Source organism: Dermochelys coriacea, chromosome 9 (genome assembly GCF_009764565.3).
Source record: "Dermochelys coriacea isolate rDerCor1 chromosome 9, rDerCor1.pri.v4, whole genome shotgun sequence".
Classification (NCBI taxonomy): domain Eukaryota; kingdom Metazoa; phylum Chordata; order Testudines; family Dermochelyidae; genus Dermochelys; species Dermochelys coriacea.
The window spans coordinates 65,191,811-65,208,894 of NC_050076.1; the positions used below are offsets into that span (position 1 = coordinate 65,191,811).

Sequence of the window (17,084 nt, forward strand, 5' to 3'; positions counted from 1 at the left end):
GGGAGTGGGGAACGGGTCTGAGGAGATGGGGGCATTGGATGTTCATATGGCAAATATGCTCACCCCTCAGTCCATTCAGCAGCCTCTTCTAGCAGCGTCACTAGAACTCGGATCTCCTGATTCCCAGTGCAGAGCTTTAACCACTAGAGATTGCTGTCACACTATTAGTTCAGCGAGTCACATCTAGTTTTGTCGTGAAGAAGGGGCAGGAATGCTGCTGCGTGGTGTGGTTCCCCCTCGGTGGCTCTAGGCTGTGCTGCATTCGGCCACTGGATGGGGCTATTTAAGCAGTTTGACATAAAATAAGAGTTTCCTGTCTCTGAATGCCACTGTAGATTCTGCTCTGAGCCCGACTGAATGGCAAGGCTAGTGTAGCGAAGGGCATTGGGCACCTCCTGCAGCCTCCCCTAGCCCCATTAGCCTTTAGGGCTGCACTGTCCTTGCCTGATGACACCTGTCCCCAAGTGCTAATGGAGAGGGTGCCCCAGGTCAGAGCACAGATTGGCACCTGGCATGGCTAGCAACATAGTTCTCGCCCCGCCCAGAGACTGGCTATCAGCCACCTGCCCCCTGCAGACAGAGGTGCAGGTTGTAGATGCCATAATCTTGTGCCCGGCTCCAGGGACAGCAGTCAGACCTTGGAGCAAAGGGGTATCTGCTAATCTGGCACTTCCCTCTGCCATGTGGGGCCCCCCCTCGTCCCGTCCTCCTCACCTTCTGTTGAGCACAGTGATGACCCTGTCCTGCCCCCACCAGGTCACTCCCCGACCCACAGCCCTCTCCCCCCATCACACATGTGCCCGCTTCCCCATGCTAGGCAGATTTCCTGGCCATGGACTCCAGAGCGCCATGAACCCTGATGTTAGAGCATCACATGCTTTATTTCACTCATCAGTGCCCTGCTTTACATTAACCCTCAGAACATACAGACTAAAACCCAGAGCCCCAGCTGAGCTCCACCTGGGCACCAGCACCCCCGAGTGGGGGCAGACACCCCCTCGGGGTTAGGGCGAGCAGGCTGGAACACTCACTCTGAGCCCAGCTCCCACAGCGTTGTCTGTCCAGGCTTCTTCTTTGAGACCCCTCACCCAGCTCCCAAAGGGGCTGGTGCAGAAGGCAAGCTGACCTCTGCCTTCGGCCCAGCCCCGCTCCCCAGCACTAGGCAGGCATTGCTCAGGGGACGTCATAGTCTGGAATGGGAGAGTCCTCTCCCTGGCAGACACTTAGCCCAGCTGCCCCGAGCTCTGACTGCTCACCTGGAACAGGTACGGGGGCCTCTCGCCTCCCGCAGGACCATCTTGGAGTTTTGCAGCCCCTGGGTTTGAACTGTGCCCCCTGCTGGAGAGACCTGAAAATGCTTCCAAACAACCCTCTGGCCCCCCATCACCACACACACACACCCTGGTGTAGGACGGCAAGGGCCGGGGTCTCAGAACCTTGGGGCGGAGTCTCTGGCAGGCTCCTTTACTGGCAGCACTGGGAAAGGTGGTGGCATTTATCCCCACAGCTGAGTCTTGCCCAAGTGCACTGGGCACTGTGGGGGTCACTTCAGACAGAGCTTTATTGGCTGGCTGGCCCCAGCTGGCCCCTGATGGCAGCCTGCCTCCTGCCGTAACACAGACTCCTCTGCCTGCTGCCCCCCCTCCTCCGCCTGCCCTTCCTCCCCCCAGCCTTCCCCCTCCTCCTCGCTGTCGGAGTCCTCATAGAGGCTGATGGTGGCTTGCACGGGGAAGTTCTCCAGCAGCTTCTCCCCCTCACTGTACAGGTAATCGAAGGATTTAGAGCGGGGCCAGAAGAGTCTGTGGGGAAAACATGCTTGAGAAATACAGGTTCCTTCGCTTCCTCTTTGGAAAGCCTGGGGGTGTGAAAGAGGCAGCACATCCTTCATGGAGCCCAGCACTGGGCTAGCAAGGGGCTGCAGGTCAGAAGTGAGGGGCATCAGCACAGCTGCGTGTGGGGAGCCCAGTGATAGAGTGGCAGGAGTGGGGCTGCAAGGAAGGCTTGCGGGTCTCGGCAGAGCTATGGGGCAAAGGCAGGGTGGAACTGGCCAAGCAGGGGGGCACTGCAGGGCTGGCCAGTGGGGCATTGGCCGAGCCAAGTGCACGAAGCTGACGCTCCACTCTAGTGAGCACCATGAGCGCTAGTTACCCACCCCAGTGAACAGAAACAAGCAGCCTGCATGCAATCACTGTGGGGTGCATGTACCTGACAGGGTGCCGGAACAGTGCCGATGCCTTGCCGGAGCCACCATCCACCAGCGTCTCGCTGCCGCGGGCCTTGGGAAACACAGAACAGGAATTTGGATGCATGCCTTCAGCACCTACGCTGCAACCTCCCCCCAGCATGGGGGATGTGGGCGAATTAGGATCCCTTTGGGGGCTGATGGGATTCCAGGGGCAGGGATGGGGAATGCAGCGGGTATACGGGGAGAGCCCAGGGGTCTCCTGCTGGGAAAAATAGGGTGTAACTGAGCAAAGGAAAAGTTAATTTGACTAGCGGGAAAGATTGGCCTGCCAGTGGGATCTTTTGGGCCATGGGATCATCTGTCAAGGGAAGCAGGAGCAGCTCCGGCACACAGGACCCGCCAGCTTAGATCAAAGATCAGCCATTGTTGTTTGCAGTGCTGTTGTATCCGGGTTGGCCCCAGAAAATCAGAAAGACAAAGTGGGTGAGATCATGCCTTCTATTATCTTAATATTTCTCGCCAACAGAAGTTGGGCCAATAAAAGATATGATCTCACCCACCTCATCAGACTAGATCAGAGACTAGGTCCATATGGTCTCTGGCACAGGTCAGCAGTCAAAAAAGCAAACAGAATGCTGGTAATCATTAAGAAAGGGATAGATAATAAGACCAAAAATATCATATTGCCTCTATATAAATCCAGGGTACACCCACATCTTAAATACTGTGTGCAGATGTGGTCTCCCCATGTCAAAAAAGATATATTGGACTTGTAAAAGGTTCAGAAAAGGGTAACAAAAATTATCAGGGGTATGGAACAGCTTCCGTATGAGGAGAGATTAATAAGAGTGTGACTTTTCAGCTTGGAAAAGAGACGACTAAGGAGGGATATGATAGAGGTCTATAAAATCTTGACTGGTATTGAGAAAGTAAATAAGAAAGTGTTATTTACTCCTTCTCATAACACAAGAACTAGGGGTCACCAAATGAAATTAATAGGCAGCAGGTTTAAAACAAAGAAAAGGAAGTATTTCTTCACACAACGCACTGTCTTTTTCCAGAGGATGTTGTGAAGGCCAAGACTATAACACGGTTCAAAAAAGAACTAGATAAATTCATGGAGGATAGGACCATCAATGGCTATTGGACAGGCAGGGATGGTGTCCCTAGCCTCTGTTTGCCAGAAGCTAGGAATGGGCGACAGAGAATGGATCACTTGATAATTACCTGTTCTGTTAATTCCCTCTGGGGCACCTGGCACTGTCAGAGGACAGGATACTGGGCTAGATGGACCTGTGATCTGACCCAGTATGGCCGCTCTTATGTTCAGCAGCTGCTGCAGAGGGAGAACCTGCAAGCAGGTGGTGAGAGACTAACCTCCCCGCAGGGAGAGTGGCGTCCTTATCCCCACTGGTAAGAGTCAGGCTCATAGCCCAAACACGGAGGGGTCACACCCTTTGCTCTAGCTGATTTAATTTTTCCGTGGTGCCTATTCTAACCCCAGGATGTTAGCAGGCTTTTATGAGCCCTGCTAAACTCTTGGCCTCTGTGATGCTTTGTGGCAGAGAGTCCCGCAGGCTAACTGTGTGGTGCCTGGCACGAAAGTATTTCCTTGAACCAGTTCTGAATTTGCCTCCCACCAGCGTCCCCTTGTTCTTGTGTTAGACCCAGCCCCAGCACTGATGCAGCACTGCAGGGACCAGCCTGCATAGGCCGGAAGAGGAGGTGAGTCCTCTCCCAGTTCTGGAGTGTCAGTGCTTTCTCTGTGGGATCAGGCAGGATAGGAGAGCAGCAATGGCATGAGATGAAGACAGGGGATGTTTAGGCTGAATAGCAGGAAAAGGTTCCTGCTCGTGAGATGTGGGAATCTGTGGGGCCTGCTCCCAGCAGAGAGTGGGGAGCCCTGTTGCTAGCCCAGCTTGGACGGCAGCCGTGGTGTAAGGAGCCAGCTGCCCTTCTGGGACTTTGTCATCTCTCCTGGGATCTGTGGCTCCTTTGCCTGCTGGTATTCTCCAACGGGACAGGGCACATGAGCAGTGCAGGGAGTAGGGAGGCCATGCTGGCCACTCCCCATCCCTGGGGGAATCACACCCAGCAAGGCAGATTTCCTTTCCTTCCGGCCGGCTGTCACCCACGCTGAGAGGGTAAGCCAGATGAGGGGACATGGTCCGGCCTCCTCCGCACGCCAGCCTCACTAAACACACTCCCTGGTGCCCACAGCAAAGATGAGGGCCAGGGAGGAAGCTGGTTCTACCCTCGGGAGGGCTTTATCCATTGTAATCTCTCCCTATGCCAAACCCCTGCCTAGCACACTTGGCCAGGGAAGAGGCATCCCTTTCCCACCACCCAGAGACCTCTGAAATCTAACCCCCCATAGCAGCTACACAGGGAGAGCCAGCCCTGCCAGCAGAGGTGCCAGCCTGGCACTGGCCTACACTACCCACTGCAGGGAGGGGGCTCGTTTCACAGCTGCTTGCCTTCAAAAGGAGAGACTGTGCCAGCTGGGAGGCGTGGGGGAAGATGCCCTGTCTTCCAGACAGGTCTGCCCCCCAGCCTCCAGGGGGCACCAGCTGGGGGGTGGGGGGTTTTCCTGCCAGCCTCCTGGGTGCCAGCCAGTAGGAGTCATCCAGCTGGGAATGTCTGCCCCCCAGCCTCCAGGGGGCACCAGCCTGGGGGGTCCACTCACCAGCCTCCAGGGGTGCCAGCATGGGGGGATGGCTGCCTGCCAGCCTGCAAGATGCACGAGCGGGGGGGGGTCTGCCCACCAGCCTCCAGATGTGCCAGCATGGAGAGTGGCTTCTTGCCATCCTCCAGGAGGTTCCAGCGAGGGGGCGTCTGCCCCCCAGCTTCCGGGGGTGCCAATTGGGGAGGTCTGTCCCCTAGCCTCCAGGGGGTGTCAGCCGGGGGGGTCTGCCTGCCACCCTCCAGGGGTCACCAGTGGGGAGGGATCTGCCCACCAGACTCGAGGGGGCATCTGCTGGGGATGTCTGCCACCCTCAACCCCAGCCTCCAGGGGATGCCAGCTGGGGAAGGTCTGTCCACTGGCCTCCAGCAGGATGCGAATGGAGACTACTCAAAGGATCCCATGCGTCAGGATGCCAGGCCCTGCACTCAGAATAACTTTGCTTGGCTCCCACCCCCTCAGTCCTTTTCTGCCCCTGCCCCCGAGCGGTCCCTGTGTGCAGCCCAGCGAGCCAGTGGAGCTCGGAGGTTAGAGGTAGAAAAGGCCCAGCAGCTCAGCCTGTCCAGCTCCTGGGGCCAGCGCAGGATCCGGCCCTGTCAGGTGCTGTCCAGTCCTAGCTGTAAAAAAGTGTTGAGGGATGGATCTCCCCTGGGAACCAATCACCCAGCCCCCCCGATTTCGCGGCCAGGCAGCTTCCCATGAGCTCCATCCTGAATTCCCCCTCTGCAATGCGTCCCGTCAGGCAAGCTGAAGCTCTGGGCCTAATCGAAACAGAATCCAGAGCCGGAGGTCACCCAAGGCTACCTCCCTGGAGCCCAGATCAGTCCCTGCTGGACAGCGACTAGCAGTGTGGGGCCCAGAGCTGAACGCAATAACCCCAGAGGCTGGGGACAGCAAAAGAACCTAGGGGAAATGCTTCGGGAACAAGGCTCAGCCTAGGAGTGGCCCCACCATGTGGATGCTGTGATGCAGAGGTCTGCAGAGGTGAAGGGTCAACACCCAACCCTGCCCTTTGACCCACCTTGAGCCCCAAAGGGACTAGGCGGATTCTGGGGCTGGGCCGAGCTGGATACCCTCTGATCAAGGAGGGTGAAACTCACTGGGTCGGTCTGGTCCCTGTTCTGCCTGCACAGGTCCTTTGCAGTGGGAAGCCAGGGTCTCCAGAGCGGTGGGAATCTGCCAAGTGAGACAAGAAGATGGGATGGAGTGGGCCAGTCAGTGGTCAGCAAGCCCAGGGTGCTATCGCGCTGAGAAGCCCCAGCTCGTCACAGCTGATAGAGCCGTGGCATCACACAAGCACCAAGGCAAATGCAGGCCCATAGTGCCCATGTGCCCACACAGGGCAAGGGTTTTCTCAGCACTAAAATCCCCCGTCCTGCAGCCCCCCCACATCCACACACAAACATAGTGACGCAGCCCCATCCCCACCCTCCGCCTTCCCCGCTCCGGGGGATTTGTTTTTGTGGGCAGACCCTTTCCCCAGACTGCCAGCGGTTTCGCAGGATGATCCTCGGAAGCCCTATGCTTTGCAGTGCCAAGGGATGGGGGGGAAGGGGAAAGCGCTGCAGTCCCCACCCTAACCCTCCCCCAAAAGTAGAGCTCAGGGGTTAAGGGCTAGCAGTGACAGCAGGAAAGTTCCTGCATCGTGATCCTCTGACACGGCCTCAGGGTGTCCCCATCTGGGAGGTGGGTTTAGGGGCCTGTTTCTGAGCCCCCAGGGCAGAAGGAAAGAGAAGCACAAAGCCCTTATTAACAATCACAGACAGACGCACCCCATTCCATATTACACTCCCCCCCCTTTGCCAAAAGCAGTGAGACGGAGCGCCATGCTCCCCCTTCTGCCCGCCCTGTCTCCTCCGACTCAGCTGCGCCAGCCACAGAGCAGGCAATGGGCACTGTGGCCACAAGATCCTCATTACCTTCTGCCTTGTTCTCGGCCCTGCACAGGGCGCCCGCAGCCCCAGGCAGCTGGGGGGCCCCAGAGCCAGCCGGCCAGCCCGAGGGGAGCGTGGACAGAAGCGTCCATGGTGTGAGCTGGCGAAGAAGGAACAAGGTCTCTCTCTCCGTCCTGTCCTAGGAGCCCTTTATAGCCCTCCCAGCCTGGCTGGGGCTGGGGAAGGGGGAGAGCAGGAGGTCCCAGGGTGTCCAGCATGTCCCAGTTGAGTAAACAGCGGCTCAGCGGGAGGCTGGGGGGGCACCGTCAGCTCCAGTGGAAAAACAAAACACAGAAGGGAAAAGTTAGACACCATTTGTGAGAAATGCCCCAGGGGGTCAGGGGGAGTGGGGCGGGGACAATTAATGAGGGTGATTAGGAGCTTTGTCCCCATTACCCTAAGGGAGGGGACGGGGGGGGGCAGTAATGTGGGGAGGAAATGGGTCTGTGCAGGATGGCCCAGCTAATAGAGAGAGGGCCAGAAGGAAAGAGAGGGAGGAGAGAGGGACTTTCGAGGGAGGGGGACAAGGAACAGAGTAAGTGGGGAGAGAGAGGCGTGAGATTTCAGGGCTGTAACAAAGGGGTAAAAAGGGAAGCGGGCCTGGCTCGATACCAATTGGGGGTTTCTTATTGTGGGCCCCATCCGGCTGCCAAGGACACCCATCGGGCAGGGTCGGGCCTTGGGCTCAGAGTCCCTGCTCTCAAGTCACTGCTCTGTAGGCAGGACAGCGCCAGGGCAGCCCAGAGATTCAGCCCCAGCAGCACTGTGCGGGCCGGAACGCACATAGTCAAAAGGATTTGCTGTCTGGGATGTAGGCGCGCGGGGAGCAGCCCTGCAAGGGAAAGCGGCACTTCGGCTCCTCCTCCGGGGCTGAGCTGCATCACTGATTGCGGGAGAAACAGGCGACTGGTGCCTTTGGGGCAGCACAAGGCAGCCAGGTCCCCCTAGGCCTGTGCTCTCTGGCAAGAGAGCGATGGATAATTCAGCAGGGGTGACCAATGGGGCAGCCCCATTGCAGCTGGGGATTACAGGCCCTGCTTTTGTCTAGCTGGGTGTATTCCAGGACCTTCAGGGAGCCAGCTCCCGCTTCCCAGCTCCAAGGCTCTGCAAGACAGACTCTTTCCCAAGCATTCTGCCCTCCCAGCCTGGCATGGGGCTATGTCACTGCTAGCGGCAGCCCTGTGTGTCTCCCTAAATAAGCTTGTTTTCAGCTAGGCATTGCCAGCAGGTGCTGGGATGTTAGCAGGGGCTCCCTGGGGAGCTGGTCTCTGGAATTTCCCTGGCAGACCAGCCGCGCAGAGCCCTCTCACCCGCCCAGGGGGGACGGTCCATGCACCCTCCACTAAGCCCCTGCCAGAGCTGCCTTCCCAGCACTGGGCAACTTGCCCCCCTCCCTACCTCGCCCCTTCTCACTGACAGTGCAAAGGGCGTGCAAAACCAGCCCAGATCCAAACAGCACCATCTCTCCCCTGCTCCATACAAGGGATATGCTGCACAGGACACAAGGCTGGGACCAACCAGGCCCCATGTCTCATGCCCCCCCACACCGCTCTGCTTCCCAGTTTGCCCGTCACCCGACTCCTTCCCTCTGGCCTTGGGGAGGCATTGCTCTAGTATCTGCAGCACCAGAGGGAGCCTCTGATAATGATAGCCCCGAAGGGACCCTAATGAAGCTTTAATAGGATTTGCTACGGGCCTCTGATTAACACTGACTCTGCAATGCATCCGATGAAGCTCACGAAAGCTTATGCTCAAATAAATGTGTTAGTCTCTAAGGTGCCACAAGTCCTCCTTTTCTTTTTGCCGATATAGACTAACATGGTTGCTACTCGGAAAACTAGCTCTGCAGTGAAATCTCCACCTCCCACCCTGGCCGGGCCAGCTTCCCCTTTACCCAGCCGTGGGAAATTTCTACCGCCAGGCTGGGGCCACAGCCCCCACTTACCCAGCCCTGGCAGTCGAGATTTCCCAGGGCTGGGTAAAGGGGAAGCTGGCCCAGCCAGGGCGGGAGGTGGAGTTGTCACTGCAGAGTCAGTTCCCTACCTTCCCCTACCTTTGGGCTGGGAGGAAGGAGTTGGAGGAAATTTTCCCAGCTCAGTCAGTACAGCCTGGAAAAAACCTGCAGGGAGGGACTTTTCACACGGCACACCTAAGAGTACTTGAATCGCTAAGCGTTGCAAGCCCTGAGACAGCTTAATGCTGGGCTGGGGGCATGGTCTCCCCTTTGGAGCTGTATCAGTCCAGGCTTACGCTGGGCCCTTCCTCACTGTGACAACTGATTTTTCACTCACCTCCAAGGCTGCACATCTGGAAGCCACCACTCCAGGTCACAGAGCAGGGATCCTACTTCAACAGGTGGCTCTGACCACAGGGTTGGCCACTAACTCTGCTCCTGGCAAAGCTATCATTGGTCCTGGAACAAGAAGCTGGGAAAAGGATCCTATGGACAATCCAACTACGGAAAATGCCTGTAGTGACTATTTCTGAGCCGAGCACTGCAGGACTGAGCATGCTGATTAGCTATAAAATGTGCAGCACACCCAGTGATCACACAAGAGTCTCAAGCCATGAAGCAGTCCCTGCTTTCAGTGTAGAAGCTCACTCGTTTCTGATTGTTAATACTCGGTGCTCAATTTCTTGGTACAACCTACTCCTCAGCTCTGTAAAACATGTCATTTAAAGTTTACCCCCCAACAGTATCTCCATTACCAGAGAACTCGCCAGCTGCAGCTCGCCGAGCCCTTTACACAGGGGAGATCAATAAAACAAACCAAAGGGTAGCCCAAGCAGAGATGGGACACTTCAAAAGGAGCCAGGCCAGAGATTCCAAGTCCCCTAGGAACTTCCCTGTTGCTATCAATTTCATATGGAAGGTGCCCACATACAAGGATGATGGACAGCAGTATAAAATCATTAGCTAGACTGTATTGTTAGCCCCATTTTACAGTGGAGGAAGCTCAGACATGGGGAGGGAAAGGCCCACATCCTCAAAGGTATTTAGGCACCTAGCTCCCATGTCAAGGGAATTTCAATGGGTGCCTAAATACGTTTGAAGATCGGAGCCTACGTTCAAGGTCACTCTACAAGTCAGTGGGGGCTTTGACCGCCATGAGACATCTCCTTTCTGGGCCCACATGGTTGCTGGACTGGTGCTGTCCTTCCACCTGCCCATTCGCATAGGAGCCTGCCATGGAGGTGACCCAGCTCCCACTGCTTGTTCAACAGAAATAATCAAGGGAAAGAACTTGGGGATTCAGTGCATGGATGGGATTCCGTGCATGGATGGGATTCCAGCCCTGACCAACTCCCCCACCACGCTGGCTGCTCTGATGCCTCCGACTGCCCTTTGATTCCAAACATGAGGGGACTGTGCTCTGGTCTTTTTATGGCACATTTAGGGGATCAGTGCTGCTTGGCCTCTGGGGAGTCATGGGGGTTATTCCCCCTCCCAACCGTGTTTGCTCAGGTGCTGTAACGCCAGAAATGTTACCTCCTCTGTGCTGGGCCTCTCCCCCATCCCCACCCCCTGGGGCTGGGGAGCCATGCAGCTATCCATCTGGGAGCCTGGGCTATGGGGCACTTCACATCACGCACCTGCCGGCTGAGACTAGCAGAAACTGATGCAGGCAGGCAGGGAAACAGCATGCGTCTGATTCAAAACAAGGCCCATTGTGCAGAGCTGCTGCCGGGTGTCGTACAGCAGGGAAAATAACCCTCATTCCAAGGACATTCCATTTTAGGGTCTGATTTGGTGAGGACTCCCTGCCAGTTGCTTCCCACTCCTTTGCCTCCATTCCCTGCCCTCATTCTAACCCCAGATTAACTGTCTTTCACTGTGAAAAGAGTCAGCAACCATCCCCCTCAGCCTCAGCATAGCAGTACAGCAAGAAGCACATGGTCCCTGGCTGATGTAGAATACAGGGCATGCAAAGAGGTAAATAAAAGCAACCTAACACGATGCTGTAGGATGCCCCACCCTATCCCAGGAGACCCACTCCAACGATATGCCTCTTCCCCGCTTGCTATTCTCATCATTGGGTGAGACCCAGCTTAGAAACACTCATAGGGTGGGGATGGGGGCAGGAGGCAAAGTGGGGTCACAGGTCAGCCCCCTCTCTCAAGATGTCTTCAGCGTGGGAGAAGGAAAGAAAATAGCAAATGGTCCCGTCCAGCCTCTTCCTTCTGCGTCCAGCTGTCCCAAATGCTCCGGCTCTGGGAACAAGCGTTGCAGGCTTTGCTGGGCCCTTCTGGAAAACACAATTTGTCACCCCTGGGGCTTCCCTCTGCCCCCCATTTGTGACGGTGGTTAGGCCTTTGCCTGCACGGCAGCCTGTGCAGGGCTTCTTACATTTCCCCATTTGTTTCTCATTTGGGCCAGGAGTCTTAGAATAACAAACCCTGGGAAGGGCGGAGAAGGCTGCTGCTGAGAGAGGTATTTCAGCCAGTCAGTCCAGATCCCCCGTCCTCCTCCCCTCCCCACTACCCTGCTCCAGAGAGCCCTGCAGCCTCTGGGAACTAGCCTGAGTGCCCCCTCGCCTTTGTTACAGTGGGGGGGGAAGGGAAATCACATTGGGGTTATTTGCATGCACCAGACAGACAGACACCATGGCACAGATTTTCAGGATCCCCTCCCCTCCGGTTCACAAAGCTGAGAATCTGTGTTTAGGGGCACTCCAGCTTGTGTGTGCATTCACGCTCCTTCCTCTAGTCCTCAGGGTCTGCCTAGCCAGGCTGCATGTGCAAATGCCGCTAGCACACACAAACCAGAGGCCTGGGGAGACGCAGGGATAACAGCCCTTCCCTGCCTACCAGGAGCGTTAGGACGCTAAATATATTACAGGTTGTGAGGTGCGCAGATGTGAGAGGGCGGTTAGGAAAACATGGGCCTGCCCTTGAGTAAAGAGAGCGAGCGCTGAGCTGGCACACCCTGGGCATTGCTGAACTCTGTGTGGGAGCCTTAGCCAGCCTTTAGCCACGGCATCCTCACCCAGGACTCAGTCTTGCTCTCACTGCCGGCATGAGGTGCTCTGCCATCAACTTCAGTGGGCGCAGGCTGCCATTTTGTCCTCCCCACTGTTTCTGATACTGGATGGGCAACTGTTGCCTTTCAGCTTGTTTTCCTCCATCCTGTTCAGGAACCTGAGTTGTTATTGTAGGGTTACTCAGGAGGAATGGACGCCTTCTCCCAGCTGGATGACTTGGCCCCCTGTCAATGTTGTCTTGGGCCAACTCTTGGTGGTGTGGGGACACATGCTCCTCCTAATACAGAGCCTTCCATTCCCCTGGAGTGCCCTGTGTACCAAACCCAAGCTCATTCCCGGCCAGCAGCTTCGACCCCGACGCTCCGATGATCAGAGGGGCTAGGCACCTAGGTAATTCCACCTGGAGTCAGCCAGGGACACAGCTTCCCAGCATTATGGAGAATCAGGCCCTACAGGCTAGCCCTGGGCAGACAACCCACAAGCTGAGCCACAGCAGGCCAGAAGGGGGTGCTGTAGAATGGCATGCCTGCCCCACAGCATCCCCTTTCTGCCTGGTGTACCTCAGCAGCAGCCTCCATCCGGTCTCTTCTTTGCACCCCTTGTTAATTCCTCACAGCCTTTATTTTTGGCCAGTAGCTCCCCTTCTCCCAGGGTCTAATTTAATGGCCTAAATCACACAACAATGCACAGTCCTGGGGCTTCTCTTTTCTCCCCTGATCTGCTCTCTGCAGCACTTCCCTGCCTTGGCAAGCCACTCATAGCCCTCCCTGGCTCCAGTCTTTCCTACTCCTACTCACCTGGCTCTCAGCCCTCACCTCTCTGCAGCCCGCAGGAGCCTCCCAGCATCTGCAGCCCTCTGCTTCTTTCCTCTTTACGAAGACCCCAGTGCCTCCCCGTAAGCCCGAATGGCGCAGCAGGTCGGCAGCCCCGGTGCATGGGACCCTGCTCCCTCTTCATGGGCCCAGTCACCCTATGACACCTGGAAACCTCCCCTCCCCTGCCACTCCATCCAAACCTCACGTAACTGGCTAGCTTTCTACCCCTACCTGCCCCCCTCCACACGGCTCACATTGTATTTTATACAACAGCCACGGTACAAACAAGCCAGACACGCACGCCCCAGCTCAATCCCTTTGCCATCACGACTGCAGCCCTTCCCCACCTCCCTTGGTCTATACTTGGCTGTTGTAGTTCACAAGTTCTTTGATTCAGGGACATTGTTTCCTTACCTGGGCTCTAAAGCACCCTATAAACTATTCATTAAATCAACTCGTGGTCGCATGAGGGGGTCTGACAACTGCACACCATAGCAACCTGCCCTGTCATGGGATCCAGACCAATTGCTTCAAGCATGTACCGCCTGGCTTCCTACGAATGGAAACTAGCCATGGTGACCACTCCCCTGGCCCTACAGCTTCTCTTGACAAAGCAAAAACCCTGACAGGAATTCTTTAAAACACCAGCTCCCAACTTTCAGTGACTCCCACCACAGCATGGCTCAAGCGCTCACCAATGCTCTCCTTTGCGGCCTGCCTAACAGGGCTCTCTCTCTATCCCTTCCTCCACACTACTCAGTGTCACTTTCAGAGCTCCAGCATGAAAGAGCCTGCGATTTGGATGCAGGTTTGAGGCCCTGGGAAGGCCCCAAGCCTGAAGTTAGACAGGTCTGATGTATGCCGTACCGGCTGCAACGATTCTTTGATCACACTTGTCAGGACCTCATAGCAGCGTTCACCCATCTCATGACTAGCTCCAGTAAAGATAGGATCAGCGGAATGGACAGGAGTCTGGAAAGTGTAGCCTAAATGGGAGACTTCACACCTCAGCCTCCCAAATGGTCTCTCTTGCCCTTTTCAGAGGTGACAGCTTGGCCCGGGAAGGTGTTGGCACACTCTGCTTAGCTGTCACTTCTCCAGACCTTTGGACCCAGCACACTTCGAAGTTTGTGGCACAGAGTCAGACAAAGGTCACAGAGTCATACACTCCCTTTCCGCATCTGGATTTCTCACACCCCATGGGGCTGAGAGTTTGCAGAGCCATGGCCTATCTACAGCAGATCTGCCATTACACTGGTGACAGAAGTACCATGCCTGCAGCAGTATCCCTGTGACCTTTGATCTTGATAATCTGAGCTCATAAACTAAGTGGGGCTGCAGCTGGCCAGTGCCTTGATGGCCATTCTCCAAGGAAAACCCGTGTGCTGATGGCTATGCCACCAGAGGATCTAATGGGGGCACAATGATGCATATGTGGGGATGGAGGTACAAGATCAGTAGCAGAACGACACTTGCACTGACTCAAGAACTCTTACATTTTGTCTCCCCTGTGTCTAATTCACCTTCAGTTTCAAGATGCTTCCCCATGCACTGGCTGAGACAATTCAAAGGGATGCTTATAGGATGCTGCTATCTAAAATCAGCTCTGCAGGTTTACGGGCAATCCTATATTCACCAGTAAGAGTCCAACCCTCTCTCCACCACCACGCGCAGCTCTCACCATCTGTGTCACTCCTCGCCTAGTCAGTTTCCTACTTTGGCACAGATTGGAGACTGCACCAAATTGGCACCTTTTCAGCTTTGCAGTTATTTGCCCAGAACCATCTTCTGGCTGCTCTGTCCTCCCTTCCCCCCTCCGCCCCCCACAAAATCACATGGGCAATAAACCCCAAACCCCTTTGCCAAATATTTACAATTTTAATTAATTGGGGGGGAGGGACAAACAAAAAGGTGTCCGCAACTCCTCAATGCTTTGCATCTTCTCAAGGATTTAGTTCTGATCTGGAATAAGCCTCTGACCCCAGGCTAAGATTTGCAGATGGATTTTTGCAAAGCTGCAATTAACCACTAGAAATCCTTTATTGCCCTGGGCCCTGGCCTCCTCTCTGCTCGCCCTGTCCCAAGGAGACATGGTCCTCCTGCACTTGGATAACTCATGCCCCTTGTGCAATCCCCACTCGGCTACTCCGTCGCTCCCTGCAGATGCTGTATTTCCGTTAAGTATTTCAAAGCCCCTGTGCATTTTTCTCTGGGTGCCAGTCAGGGCCGGCTCTAGGTTTTTTGCCGCCCCAAGCTCCGAGAGCGCAACTGCCCAAGCAAAAAAAAAAAGGATGGCCGGAATGCTGCCCCTGGAACTGTGCTGCCCCAAGCACATGCTTGCTTTGCTGGTGCCTAGAGCCGGACCTGGTGCAAGGATGAGATTTCCCCTCATTCCTTTCTTCACTTCCTGGCCTGGCCTCACCCAGTCCCAATGCTCTTGCAGAGTGTCGCTGAGCCATACATACAGGCTGCTGCCAGCTTTCAACACTCCTCTTTAATACTTAATCCTGCCGTGCGTGCAGGGGACTAAACTAAATGACTTCTTGAAGTGGCTTCCAGTCCAACAATTCTATGATTCTGTTCCTGGCTGCATTTCAGGGATGGGGGATGCAGCTCTGCTTATGTCACTTGGCAGGGCTTAAGCCAGACCTTTGAACAACACATCTACTCCACTTTTGGAGTCCACACTGCAGTCATCTCCAGAGGTCACATCAGAGCTGTGATATGATCCAGAAGGTTGACACCAGTGAAATGCCCTGGGACTAACAGGGGCAGTGCCAAGATACTAGCGTGATGTGCTCAACAGAAACACCAAAGGTAGACAGCTGGGATATCATCAAACTGCTGGGCTGGGGGGTGGGGGTGCTGGTGGCAAGGAGATGTTTTAAGAGGGAAAGGGGCTGAATTCAAAATAAAGATTTTCCCAAAGCAAGGAAAAGCAGGGTGATCGGATCCACTCCCAAGGGCCGTCCCACTGCTCTCTGGCATTTCCCTGGGAGCATCCCAATTGGATTGTGTTAGCTACTGGACTCTAAGGTAATGCCACAAGGGGTAAGGTCCCTCCCAGTGCTCAGCCGAAGCCACCTGGGGTGGCAGGACCTGAAAACACCACATGGAACGGGAGAAAATGCAGGAGAACGAGCCCTGCACTGAGGAGAACGTAACTGAGTGTAGAAAGCATGGGGGCGGGAGACCTTTCCTCCCTCCATCCCAATGCTCAGAGGCCTATGCGTTGCTGTGCTGTACACACCAGGAGTGGCAGGAACCCCAGCAGAAATGAGTTCAGCTCTGACAGCATTAAGAAGTGTTGAATTGGCCAGTGAATGCCAGGCAGGGGCCAAGCAGCTGCAGACCACAGAGACAGGTTTGTAGCTTAGGGTGGGGAGCAGTGTGAGAGAGCCCAAGATGAGATGAACATGGAGACCAGAGCTGTCCCCTCACCTCCGAAGGATGAGCTTCTTCAGGGTCAGGTCTCTGCTGTCATCTGAGACGCTACAGCAGGGCTCACAGGGACAGCATACTGGAGCTGCGCCTTCTCACTAGTGCTGTTCCCATCAGACAATCAACGAGGGAGCCTAGGGGATCTTCTTCAGGAGGGAAACACAGCCTCCTCCCTGGCCCAGTCCCTGCTGCACCTAAGGACCAAGGTGGAATCATCCCAGATGAGCGGAACCTCAGAGCAGGGACAGAGGGTCTCTGTTTTGAAGCCCTTTGCATCCTGACAGCACTACCCGTCAGGCTGCCTTTGCATTACTGTTCAAACTGGCCTGGGCTGGCAGGGAGCTGGGCGCTGGCCTGGCACTTACAGTGCTCTCCTTCCCTATGTGTATGACATTAGCGATGACCAGCGGAGATGGCTCCGCCGAGGTGGTGTTCTCAAACACAGAGGGCCGGAGGGGTCAAGATCTGTGGGCAACCATGGGCGATTCCCCTGCCAGGCTGCAGGAGAGAGAGCGAGCATCTAATCGCAGGGTGCCCCAGCTCAGGCAATGCAATGGCACATGCCACTAGCCGCTGATCCAGCAGCCGGGCTGGAAGGGAACATGCAGATGTGGAGCAAAGCTCTGATTCGTCTCATGTTCCTTCACGTGGGTGTTTTACCGGACCCTTGCCACCAAGGCACATTTAGACTCCCTTGGTAGAGTTTATTATTTGGGGGGCTTTTTCTCTCAAAAGGTTGTTTGGAATGATAGCAGAGGTGAAAGGGCACTTGGCTTCTCTCAGTAGTCTCTGGTCAATATTTAATCTGCTATGGATTTTTTTCCTCCCAGGGAGTTTCTCCTCCCCTCTCTCCCGCCCCCACACAGATAGCCCGATAGACCTAGCAAACAAGGACCGGGGAGGAGATAAGCCCAGACCACCGAGCTGCTCTCCAAGAGCTGGGACAATAGAAAGACAGGAAAGGGGCTGGTGGTGAGGAGCCAGGCAGCCAGCAAGGAAAGGCAGGAGCAGTCAGCCACAGCCAGGTGAGGAGAGCAACTGAAG

At 55.6% G+C, this 17,084-nt stretch overlaps 1 protein-coding gene across 3 annotated transcripts; it reads right to left on the reverse strand.

Annotated features, from left to right (window-relative positions):
- Positions 1-868: 868 nt before the first annotated feature.
- Positions 869-12,771, reverse strand: RIPPLY1 (ripply transcriptional repressor 1). 3 transcript variants are annotated; one of them, XM_043492278.1, is made up of 6 exons: positions 10,531-12,771; positions 9,094-10,210; positions 6,788-7,072; positions 5,969-6,044; positions 2,206-2,276; positions 869-1,799 (listed from the first exon to the last, which is right to left on the reverse strand). In XM_043492278.1, exons 3-6 carry the CDS (start codon positions 7,018-7,020, stop codon positions 1,544-1,546), a joined length of 636 nt encoding a protein of 211 aa, XP_043348213.1. In that variant the 5' UTR covers positions 7,021-7,072; positions 9,094-10,210; positions 10,531-12,771; the 3' UTR covers positions 869-1,543. The 3 variants fall into 3 exon arrangements, with proteins under 3 accessions (XP_043348213.1, XP_038272296.1, XP_038272295.1); XM_038416368.2 differs by having other exon boundaries at positions 9,094-12,771; XM_038416367.2 differs by lacking the exons at positions 9,094-10,210; positions 10,531-12,771 and having other exon boundaries at positions 6,788-8,751.
- Positions 12,772-17,084: the final 4,313 nt, after the last annotated feature.